At 48.5% G+C, this 12454-nt stretch overlaps 1 protein-coding gene across 4 annotated transcripts in view; it reads right to left on the minus strand.

Annotated features, from left to right (window-relative positions):
- Positions 1 to 74: 74 nt before the first annotated feature.
- Positions 75 to 12454, minus strand: part of PEPD (peptidase D) — a 131644-nt gene continuing 119264 nt past the window's right edge. For all 4 annotated transcript variants that reach the window (XM_054078737.1, XM_054078735.1, XM_054078739.1 and 1 more), the window contains 2 exons: positions 8429 to 8620; positions 75 to 379 (listed from right to left, as the gene is read on the minus strand). In XM_054078737.1, the coding sequence (XP_053934712.1) occupies positions 230 to 379; positions 8429 to 8620 (342 nt within the window). In that variant the 3' untranslated portion in view covers positions 75 to 229. The remainder of the gene's footprint in view (positions 380 to 8428; positions 8621 to 12454) is intronic.

Below are 12454 nucleotides of genomic sequence, written 5' to 3' on the forward strand. Positions count from 1 at the left end.
CCACGGATAACGCAGCAGGGCTATTCAGGTGGCACTCGGCAAGCAGCAGCCCTTGAGCTGCCCTGGTATCAAGCGCCGGAGCCTTCTACCTGCATTTTTAATGGCTGCATCATTCCAGCTAATAGCCTGCCTGCCTCTCGTTATTAAGAATTGGATGTGTTTTATTTTATATTGCTGCAGCATTAAATCATGACTTATTAGTGTGAGACAGCAAGTATCACCTCCAACTTTAGTGCTTTTGGCTGGAGAGGCAGTCGAATGTCTTGGCACCGCTTTGGCCTTCTGCCATGAAAGCCTCTATTTCTTCCACAGTGCGTGGGACACACGTCAGCAGCTCCATTCCCGTGGCGGTCACTGCGATGTCATCCTCGATCCGGACCTGTTAGAAAGAACACACCGTTACTGAGCTACTCCAGTGGAGGATGAGAAGCATGTCGGGCGGCGCCAGCAGTGAGGGCACACGGCGCGGTTCAGCTGCGGTGGGGATGCAACACCAGGCAGAGCGACAGGCTGCAAGCACCCGGCTGTCCATCCCCACCAGTACAGCGGCTCTGGGCAGTCCCGTCCCGCTCGGGCCACCCTCCTGGGACCACGCAGGTGACTCTGGAGGTGCCTCTGCTACACCGCGTACTCCACAGACAGGCTGAGCGAGATGCTGCCGCGGTGAGCTCACGCTGCAGAATTACACAGGGCCAATAAATCCCAACTTCCTGACATCAGGAGCAGCAAAAGGAATGTTCTCCCCTGGATTTGCCTCCAGCATGGCTTGCTAGGGACAGGTCAACGACAGTGCCTCCTGATGCCCGCAGTGCCTGTTCTCCTGTTGCTGAGCACCACTTAGCTGTGCTCTGCACTCAACCATCAGAGTCTCTCTAAACACAATAAACTCGCACAGGAGGAACTGCAACACGAAATACAGCGTAGCTGACATTCAAAAACATTGCATTTTGAGGTGACGAGGAAGCCCTAAGCAGATTAGACATTCCTTTTCAAACACAGTCGCTACATTTCAAATCAAGCAAAGAAAAAAGAAGCAGATTCTCTCAGATTTCCAGATCTTGTTCTGTTAAAATAAAAAGTAGGCTCCGTTTCTGTTTGACTCTAATCTCTTCTTACCAGTAAATATGCCTACGCAGTCATTTCCTGTTATCTTATCACAAAAATGTCAGTAAGTCGCTCAGCTGCAATAAAAGCAATTTTAGTAAGGTGTAAATCCAAGAGAACACAAACTCGGGGGACTCCTACCTTACAGTTGCTTTAATTGTTTCTGACCTCTTGACATTTTCAACTAAAAATAAAGCTGGTTAACATTTGTACTTCTGATTGCAAAATAATCCATTTGTTCAAACAAAATGAGTCATCCAGTCCTTATTAAACTGTTTAATGATGTCTTTGCCAGATTACTTCTTATACTTGGTATCATATTAAGTGTATTATAAAGCAGAATTAAATAAACAAACTCCACGGAGTTCGCACATTTGATTTGGACAGCTGTGAATTCGAACGCCACGAGGCTCTTTACCCTCCGTGTGCCCTAAGGGCCGGTGCCTCCCTGCAGAAGGGGAGATCAGCAACACAGGGTTTTTTTTCTGATCCATTGCGTTGGATTTGGCCAAAGCTGAGAGAAAAATAAGCCAAGGGTTCAGCAAGATGGTCACATTGCATCTAAAGGTGAATCACTTCCTCTGCCTCCCAGCAGCTCCAGCATCTGTGCCGAGGGCTCTCGGGTCCAGGCACAGCAGAAGTGCCAGAACCCAGGGGACAGGGGTGGATGAGGTTTTGACCCGCCTGATCCCAGCAAAGGTGTCCCAGGCAAAGGATCTTTAAGGACCCTTCCAACCCAAACCATTCTATGATTCTATGACAGATCCGGTGACGTGGAAAAAGCCAAAGCACCACAGCGGTAAGCACAGCAGTGCAAACGGAGCGGGTGCAGCACTGGTGTGGAAAGGACTGCACTTTAGTGCAGAAGCTGAACGCTGCCTATGGAGAGAGCCTCTTGCTGAGCAGCCCCAGCTTCACCAAGCTTCACCTGCTTGAGCTGAAATTCCCCAGTGCATCTGCTACAGAGGAATATCGGCCACAATCAATCTGCTTAGCCAGTAGGAAAAGCGGCGGTGAGTGGGAAAAGGTTGGTGTTTTCCAGTGTCACGGCTCCTGCTTCCACCAATACGAGGGCAGTCTTTGAGAGGGTGGACTGACTCGGAAGCAGAGGAGATGAAAGCCAGATGAAGAGGTGGGACAAGGTGTTTGCCAATGCTGCACTCCAGCTCTTTCCCCAGGATTTAACCATTATGTACATTACTCCTTTAGAATCATAATCATTCAGACTGGCAAAGGCCTTTAAGATGATTGAGTCCAACCTTGGCCCATGGATCCTGCCTGTCCAGAATCCTCTGCAGAACTCTGGCCCATCGATCCAGCCTGTCCAGATCCCTCTGTAGAGCCTTAAAAGCCATGTAAGTGCAGAGGAGCACAGGTTCTCAAGGGGAAGGAAATCTTTGCATTTGATCTTTTCCTTCACACCCTCCATGCTTCACCCTGAGCTTAAACTCAGCAGCAGCGAGAAGCAGCTTCAGAGGACCTGCAAAACCTTCCCTACAGGAGAGCCTGGCATTTGGTCTTGTCCTCTGTCCAAATGGACAAAAGATGCTGGATCTGCCTGGCAGGGCTCACTGCCTTGGGACAGCCTTTCCCTGTGGGGGACAGTGGTTATGAAACTTGCTCTCAGAGCCGTCCCTGTCTGCAGGCTCTTTGTTCAACAGTGCTGCTTGTTTCAGGGCTACAGAATGGTTTGGAATCAGATGCAGCTTAAAGGAACAGCGAGCTGAGGTGTGAGCTTCGCTACACCAGCAGCTTTCAGGGCACTCAGCAAACACCCCAGGGGAGGCTTTGCTTTCTTGATGTGGACTGGCGTGCTTCGAAAAGCACTCCTGCAAGGGTGAAGTGGCCAGAAATGCCAGGACTGTCCCTAAAATGCCTTTTCCTTATCAAGGGCAGTGGTATGATCTGTCTAGATCGACCCGATTGCACAACCACCTCATGCCAGCAGCAGAGCATCACGTGGCGCGACTCAGCAGACCCCGCTCTGTCCCAAAGCAGGGCCGTGCGGGCACAGCCAAGGACAGCACAGGAGTTAAACACCAGGGCTGCTGTCAGCTTTATATACAGCCTCGCACTTTGTCCTGACTTACTAATACAGTCATGCTCCCCAGAGCCTCCCGTGTTATCTTCCAAGGGAAGGGGGTTGTAGCACTCATTCATTTCTTTTGGATGATGATATACATATAAAAGGGTTTTGAGAATCAAGAAACAATTTTGGCCAATTAAATAGTCCAGATCTGCACGATGACAGATCCCAGATGTGATTAAAAAGGCCCTTTGGTGACATGAACCTACTGACCATTTGTTTGATGATGGCTGTGGAAAGCAGCAATTCTATCGCTGCAAGATCTCAGAGTAGTGAGAAACGGTAACAGGATGTGGGTCACACATAGAATCACCAGGTTGGAAAGGACCCACTGGATCATTGAGCCCAACCATTCCTAACACTCCCTAAACCATGTCCCCAAGCACTTCATCCACCCGTTCCTTAAAGCCCTCCAGGGAAGGGGACTCCCCCCTCCCTGGGCAGCTGTTCCACTGCCCGATGACTCTTTCTGTGAAGAATTTTTTCTGATATCCAACCTGAACCTCCCCTGGCGGAGCTTCAGGCCATTCCCCCTTGTCCTGTCCCCTGTCACTTGGGAGAAGAGCCCAGCTCCCTCCTCTCCACAACCTCCTTTCAGGCAGTTGTAGAGAGCAATAAGGTCTCCCCTCAGCCTCCTCTTCTCCAGGCTGAACAACCCCAGCTCTCTCAGCCACTCCTCAAAATCCTACCCCATCATCCTACATCCTACCCCACAGAGCGAATTAGCACACACACTGTCCGGCAGAAGGATCCGTGTGTCTTTTTATAGCTGGAACCCCACAGAGGCAGATGGATGGAGCCAACGGGATTTCTTTCCACTCAGCCATCAACTCACCAATAATTTCTGATAGAGCGAACTCACCACAAGCAGGGTTCGACCTCTGTATTTGAGGGGAGCAGGGTAGGACACAGAGCTGCTCGTACACCAAACCCAGGGACAGGCAGGAGTGCTGCAGGGCTGGGACGGCACTTCCCTGTTACCGTGTTCCACAAAGAACCAACACCGCGACATTTCCTATGGCGGCCAACAGGCTCTGTGCTGCACAGTGACTCTCACCCCACGCCGCCGGCCTTCCCTCTTATTCACACGCAACTCCCCGCATCAGTCACGCTTTACTTTAAAAGTCCACATCTGAACATTTTATAAAAGCGGATCAAGATTAGTAGGGCGAAGCCGTGCATTTTATTAGATCAACTGATAGGGTTGGAAAAAGAAGCTTCAGGCACACAGTCCCTTCATCGAGGCTCAAAAAGCAGCAATAACCTATGAGCTAAATACAGGTTAGAAAGAACTGCTCTTACTTTAACCTAATTATGTTAATTAGGTAACTTAAGGGAAAAGGGTTAAAGAAGGTTTATAAGCACCAGTCACTGGTGTTGGGTTGCCTACAAGTCTCCCTCCTCCTATAAGAACTTAAAGAAAGCTCTATATTACATTATGACAACTCCTTTTCTATAAAAACTTGTTTAAATACTGAGTAGCGTTATCGCTGCTGCATGATATCAAATGTTAAAGAGCAGAAGAGCATAATATTTATTGCCTGGTAAACTATTTTATTCCACAACACATCTCCACTATAAACGCAGAAACAGAGCTCAACCTTCTGAAGAGTAGAAATCGGGGCAGAGACAACCCATGGCTCTGGGAACCGAAGGTAGAAGCAATTAAATATCCTGCTTTTATTTAGTTTAATATTTGTTCCTGAATAAGTGAAGTTCTGTTGTTTTGAAAACACTGTAATATTAGCAGATCTTCAGGGTCCTGAGCTTTGTAAATCTATTTAGCTTTTAAATGAGAAAAATATGCCAAAGAAAGCAAGCGATGTTTAACATTTAGCTGTCTTCCAGTGTTTTCTCTAAATTGCACAGTTATCCCATATTAAGTCTAGCACTAGACCTACAAATCCTAGGGAAAAAAATAAAGCCCGAACAGAGACTGAATATTTAAGGCCAAAAAAAAAGATTGAATGGTTTTACTGGGTCTTTGAGAAAAGATCATATGAACTGCATGAATCAGGGATCAGCTTATGAAGAATGGGAATGTCAAACCCTAAAGGGCAGCATTTGGAGTTGGCGTTTCCCTTTCCCTGAGGAATCGGCTGCTTTTCCTGAGCCATATTTACAACCCTACCCCCAGACCTCTGTTTGCACATCCCTGTTTATTTATGAGCGTGGCGTGGGCAGAGTCCAGGCAGAGCAGAGGTGCCCTGGGACGGGCACTGCGCCGGCGGCAGCCCACGCCCCACAGAATTTACAGCCTCGGTAAACCGGACCTTTGCTTTGCAGATGGAGAACTGAAGTACGCATGACCGAGCGGCTTCCCGGAACTGACCGAGGAAGCTTGGGAAGGACTGAGCTCAGCGCCCACCAAGGAAAGAGCTGAGGGCTTCAGCCGGGGCAGCCCGTGCTCTCAGACGCAAACCCCCTCGCAAAACGTCCTGTCTCCCTCCAGCAGGATCTGTCCTTGCCCCGCAGCAGCTCGCCGGGTAAAAGCCCAGCTGGCAGAGCCGGGGTGTCCGTGTCGCAGGGATGCAGCGGGGCTGAGCGGCTGACAGAGCCATCCCGAGCGCAGGAGCTGTGCTGGTGCTGCCAGCGGAGCAGAGCGGGTGAAGGAAAACCTCTTGTGTCCCATTCTTTCCTGCTCTTGCAGCTTTTACAGTCTCCCCACGGGCAAGGCCAGGCAGCTGGAATCGCAGTGAACGGCCACAGTCTCGCCCTTTCTGGCACGGCATCGAGCTGCTCTTCTCAGGGCAGAGACTTGTCACAGTCCTTAGCCAAAAGGCCCAAAAAGGACATGAATTCAAGGTGAATTCATTAAAATCCACAAATCCCTTGCACAGACAGGCTTACTCGGAATTACAGTGGTGTTACTTTGGTTAATGTAAGTTCATTTCTGAAGTGAATTAAACTAAACCAAATTAAGAACATTTTAATTAGTGCTGAGCTCTGCAGAGGGAAATGGACTACTTATTGCCTTTTGTATTTTTCTTTTGAGCTTAAAGGAAGATGGGACTGGCTGTAGCGAGCTCTTAAGCTAGAACTCACACCACTTCTAACCCCTGTACTATTAATATTTGTCAGTAAAAAACACTGGGCTTCACAACATCTTTTTCAGTCACAGAAAGTTTCCTGACATGCTTTTGAGAGAAATACTCATTCTGGATAAACTCGCATGAACCAGCACACAGAAACCTAAGGACACTACACGGCACGAATCGCAGCACCTATTTATGCAGAATCGGTTCAGAATTGTAAAGATGGAAAAACTGCGTTATAATTCAGCTTTTGTGTAGAATTCAGAAATACTTGGGTGTACTTCAGTCTCAGATTTGATTTCCATTCTTCTCCTGGACAAAATCAAGTGACAACATCTGGCTCAGGGTACGTGTGTATTATTTTTTTTTCTCTCTAAGTAAAATGTATTGTTCACAGGGGGATCGGAGATTTAGGTTTTTGCTCAATCGTTTTTGGGCAGCTCCCCCTTTCAGCAAAGTTTGTTGGCCAGCTCTCCTTACAAGTCATCATTACAGGAAGCTAAACAAAAAACAGGGGAGAAAGTTAGACTTTGCTTGAAATCTCTGGAACAAAAGGGCCTGATCCAGCAACTTATTACCAAGGTGGAGATCCTGAGCTGCCACTCCTGCTCCACACAAACACAGGCAGCAGGTGAGCACGTGCATGCCTCAGGCAGCAGAGTGGGAGTGGGCATACACAGCAAGGCACGGAAAAACGCTGGCTTTGCTGAGCAGCTCCAGAGAAAGCTTATCAGGAATCAATTCAACCTCTGAGAATCACAGAATGGTTTGGGTTGGAAGGGACCTTAAAGCTCATCCAGTTCCAACCCCTCTGCCAACTCCTACAAAGTCTGTACAAGGGAAGCAAAGACAGTTAAACCTGTTTTTGTTGCGGTGTCAAGCTACGCAAGTGCACTGCAGTGTTCTTTACAATCTGCGTCAGCGTGCGGGGCCGTACATAACGTGCTCAGAGGTAGAAAACGCAGAGTTAGCCGCCTGCCACTCACCGTCGCTCGCAAGGCTTGATAAAGAAACAACACAGAGACAGATAACATCCCAAATCTCAGCAGTGAATTAAATACCAGCGGGGTTAAAGTCTGGCGTCTCTCGATAAGGCCGCGCACACATCGTATAGCGAGGCTTCGCGCCGGCTGCCCAGGAGCCCGGCAGGCTCACCCGCCTGGTGACAGCACCCACAACTCTTCTGTGAGGGCAGGTGACTCAAAGCCAGCTCAGACCAAAAGCATCACAGTAATTACCCTCTCCTGGCTGGTGCTCAGTGATAAATTAGTCGATGGCAGCAGCAGACAATTCCTAATGAGTGACTTTTCATACCAGAAAATCACCGCCGTTGCCAGCGATTGTTAGCGTTGTTGAGACTTAGCAGAAAAGCCATGAAGAGGACGGGGCACGGCAGCTGCCTGCTCTATCTTCTCTGTGCATGGATACGGAAGCTTGGAGAACAATGCAGCACCCTTTAAATATTCATCCCGTTAAAATGAAAACCTACTGGAAGCCACAGCAACTGCTAAACGCTCTGCAAGGGTGGTGGCTTTGAACGGGAAATGTGCCCTGGAGAGCATGGAGAAAGAAGGCCCCCCTAGTGACACAGCGGCTGCCTGTGTGGGAACACCGGCCCAGCCGCCAGCCCTCCGGAGGCCACGCTGCTGCCTGAGCCCGCTGTGCCATACCTCGAGCATGGGTGCTCCTGAAGACCAGCAGCCACTCCTTTGGAGAGCAGGGAAGCCTTTGCATTCACCAGTTTCACGCTGTTCCGGCAATAACCCAATATGCAATTATTGTTGGTTTTCTCTATGGCCTCTCTGACTTAAACAGCATCAGGCTCTTCCGCCCTGGGAGGGAGCACCGGACTGTGCTGCCACCAGGGAAGCTAATTCTGGAGTACGGATCTCAGTCACTTATAAGACACACATTTCACACATGAGACAAAACACCCACCTGGAAAATCACTGCACAGTGCTGAGAGAGGGCATTTCAAGCATTGGAAAAATACAGGTCTATCATTAATCGGATACTGCATACATAGAGCCATGTTTAAAAGCGACACATAACTCCCAGTTTGTCTGCAGTCAAAAGCCCTGAGGTACTGCTTCAGGAACAGCCCTGTGGGAATACGTTACAGCTTCCAAAAGATGCCTTCTCAAGTAAGGGTCAACAAACAGAAAACCAGTTTCAGAAAAAGACCCAGTCAAGAGTTACTCACCCCACCAAATCCTCTAAAACGCCGCAGGACATCGTTGTTGATGAAACAGGACTGAGCAGGATCCCGGAGGGCTTGGTCCAAGAGGTGGTCGATGAAGTAGATGCCCGGCTCGATGGTCAGCACCATGCCCTGCTCCAGGCGGCGCGCGGTGCGCAGGCTCCTCAGCCCCGGCAGGTCAATGCGCTCCACTCCCTGCGGAGGAAACACCGGTTCATAGACAGAAAGGGAATCCCTGACTGACCTTTTATCGAGGCCTTCCTCCGCTGACTGCTCCATAAGGCACCCAAACCACAAAATCATCGGGCAGCAGAGGACTGAAGCTGTGCAATCACCTCTCTCTCATCAGTCCCTCGTTCAGCTTTCAACTCCACACCCAAACTGCTTTTTGCACCACAGAGATCCTGGCATTGGATGTGCTTAGTACTGTTACTCTTTACTTTTTACTTACCTTGGGAGAAAAGACTATGGAGTTAAAAATAACTCCTTGCCCTATTTCCTTCTATAACCTCCTGCAAAATACAATATTTTAAGCAAATCTTGAAGTGCTTGCTCCACGTCACTGCTGAAACAGCTGAACTATGCAGCAGAGAACAATCTCTCCAAGGATATGCAAATGCTTCTTCTCACCAAATGTTATTAAAATTACACATTTATAATCTTGATTCAGGAGCAATGAGTCTACACATGACCTCATAAAAGCAGCCCATTTAAAACTAAACTTTTGTCAGATTCAGACTTTCAGGCAACACGGTGCTGACTGATATTATTAAAAACTAAGTCAAAACAAGTCCCGACTAGCAAAACATTCTCTTCTTCCCAAAAGCTAGTAAAGCAAAATGATATATGAGGACGTGCTTAGTCAAGGAATTAGAAACACTGCAAAGACTAGTTCAGGATATTAATTTTCTTCCCCAAAACGTGCCAGGTATTGCAACATCGGAACAAATATATCTCATTCCCATTAGCTTTTTGAAAATTCTTTGCAACTGTAGCAAAAATTTCAACAACAAAATAGGGTGATGGCCAGTAAACAGCTCCCAGGCGCACGCGCTTGCAAACACGCACGCACATTTTGCTCATGAGAGCTCCTCTGCTTTAGCCAGCGAGCCCAAGGTTAACAGATCTGCCAGACCAAGGCGTTATTTATCTGGCTAAAGGTAGCTTTCCCCAATCCTGCTTTTGGCCAAAGGCACGGTAATTTTCCTTGCTGGCAGAAGGGGCAACTCCTTTCAGCATCACCAGCAGCAGGACAGGTATCACAAGGATGAAAGACCCTCCTTCTCCAGGACAACGCGTGCTTCCCAGCACTACCCTCTGTGCCTCGCGTCACGGCCACGATGCTGTCCTTCTGCCACGCCAGCGCGGGGGGCAGCGGTGGCAGAAGCACACCCTGCACATCGGCTACGTTTTCATCTTACCAAAGCACTCCCTCTTCCAAGTGGATACGGTCTCACTGCACTGATGGCTCTTCAGCTCCACTTTTAGAATCATAGAATGGTTTGGGTTGAAAGTGACTTTAAAGCCCATCCAGTCCCCCCCTGCCATGGACAGGGACACCTCCCACTGGATCAGGGGCTCCAAGCCCCATCCAACCTGGCCTGGAACCCCTCCAGGGATGGGGCAGCACCACTGCTCTGGGTACCCTGGGCCAGGGCCTCCCCACAAAAATCACGAAAAATATCTTCGAGAGAGAGCCTATTCCACAGAAATCCAGCTTGCAACAGCCACTCAGCAGTGTTCATTTTATTTTCACTGGTCACCCAAGCAATTCCGGGGTTGCTTTTTTCCCTCCTTTCCTGAGTTTATTCTGTTCCGATGCCCAAGGTCTTTGGGCAGCCAAGATTTTCCAAGCTGACCAGCCTGGACATTGCGGGTGGGTTTGCATATCTTCCAGCGATGCCGAGCATTTGCGGCTCTCAACGCCCTCGCGAGCCGCTGAGAGCATCCTGACCATTTCCACTGTGTATTGAACACATTTTATTCCATATATTTGATTTGAATTTTACAGAGCATTATATTACACTAAAATAAGAAAGCACGGTTTTGTATTACTGAGGCTAGGAAACAAGAACACTCTGATATTAAGCAAGGCACTTTGTATTTATGTTCTTATCAAAACCCAAAGCGAATCAATATATTTCTGAACTTGAAACAATAACTGCACTGAAATGGAGCCATTTTTCTTTCTGCCGTTGCCCCATGGGGTTTGGCATCTCACACATTCATTGTAATGCGTAAAGGAAATGAGGGCATCCAATCTTGTGGATTAATCTCTCCATGAGCTGTAAACAATTAGATTAGTGTCTGGACCTTTTGGTGTCTTGCCAACTATCTATCGGCTGCTTCACAACAAACAACCCGTATTTGGCTTTTAAATACACTTCTCTTCAATTCTACTTGTAAATGCCTTTTCTGGGGCAGTCAATCCGAGACAGATGCTAGAAAGATGAATCCGCAGTGAGGAAAACAATGGCAAACACCCTCTGAAGGCAGCCCTGGCACGGCACCCGCATTTTTCTGCCTTTTCTTCAAACAAACGAACGAGGTTTAACACCAGGTGTGATGATCAAGCCTCGATGCCCACTACATTTACCTCTGTACCACTGTTAAAGCAAGGCGTAGATATTTCGTCTGGACAGCCTGCAGGCCCATTCTGCTTTTAGTGGTTCCTCCAAGAAGCTACCGGCACGGTTACAATTTCGGAGCGAGATCTGGGAATTCATGTTTGGAAACCTCCCTCAGCAGCGCAGGCTCTCCGGGCCCTCAGCAACGCAGGGAGGGGCCCTGAGGCACCTGAGCACCACTGCTCGCCCCAAAGTGACATTTCAACTTCTCTAGAAGGAATCCATAAAGTCTTTTTGTTATTCTCCCCATCCTACCTCAACTCTAAGTTGTATTGGCTCTTGGTTTCATCTGTAGGTCTTTGGCTTTTGCAGGCACTAAAGTCACTGTAAATGGCAGGAGCTACGTCTCTTCCATGAAAACATTTCTAATGGGCCTTCGGAGGAAGAAAAGCACTGCTCGGCTTTTCCAAACCAGCAAGCAGGACACCAGTGGGTGGGCTGGCGGCGAGGAAGACTATGGTGCCTTTTCACAGACGCCAGCAATGTGATTGCCGAGAAACACATGAAAAGGATGAAGAGAGAGACAGGTTCTGGCTATCGCATGTACACGGCCACGCGAACCCCGAGTGGGGGACAGCCCCTTTCCAACTTGCTGCGAGGCTGAAGCACAACAACGTGAGGAGAATTATCTACAAAATATGAATGCCTGAGCTTGTTCAGCCTGGAGAAGAGAAGGCTCCAGGGACACCTTAGAGCAGCTTCCAGTACTGGAAGGGGCTGCAGGAAAGCTGAGGAAGGGCTCTTGAGCAGGGAGGGCAGGAAGAGGATGAGGGGGAACAGTTTTAAGCTGGAAGAAGAAAGATTTAGATCAGATCTTAAGAAGAAATGTTTTGCTGTGAGGGTGAGGAGGCCCTGGCACAGGTGCCCAGAGCAGTGGTGGCTGCCCCATCCCTGGAGGGGTTCCAGGCCAGGTTGGATGGGGCTCGGAGCCCCTGATCCAGCGGGAGGTGTCCCTGCCCGTGGCAGGGGTGGAACTGGATGGGCTTTGAGGTCCCTTCCCACCCAAACCATTCTACGGTTCTACGATCAAAAACCACAATCCCAGTGATATTCTGGGAAAAATTACTTTTTGAAGAAGTGTTTCTTTTCCTGTACGCTGCAACAACAGACTATACTCTAAATTGCTTTCTGAGACTGATCTTATTTGGAGGTTCTGCTCACATTTTAAAACTGAGACACTCCTCCGCAGCAAGCACAGATGTACGACAGTGTCATTTGTGACTGTACTTCTGCCAAGAACATCAGATTCCAATTAATGGTTCATGTAAGGTAACAAACCCCAGCATGTCTAGGCAGTAAGGACTGTCAAGGGAATGAAAGAATTATTATGTAAACTGATTTCATTACTATGTAAGCAAAATAAAGTTCAAATTAAGTGTGCAGGAATATAAAATATAGATCT

The sequence above is a fragment of the Cuculus canorus genome, chromosome 13, assembly GCF_017976375.1.
Source record: "Cuculus canorus isolate bCucCan1 chromosome 13, bCucCan1.pri, whole genome shotgun sequence".
Classification (NCBI taxonomy): Eukaryota; Metazoa; Chordata; class Aves; order Cuculiformes; family Cuculidae; genus Cuculus; species Cuculus canorus.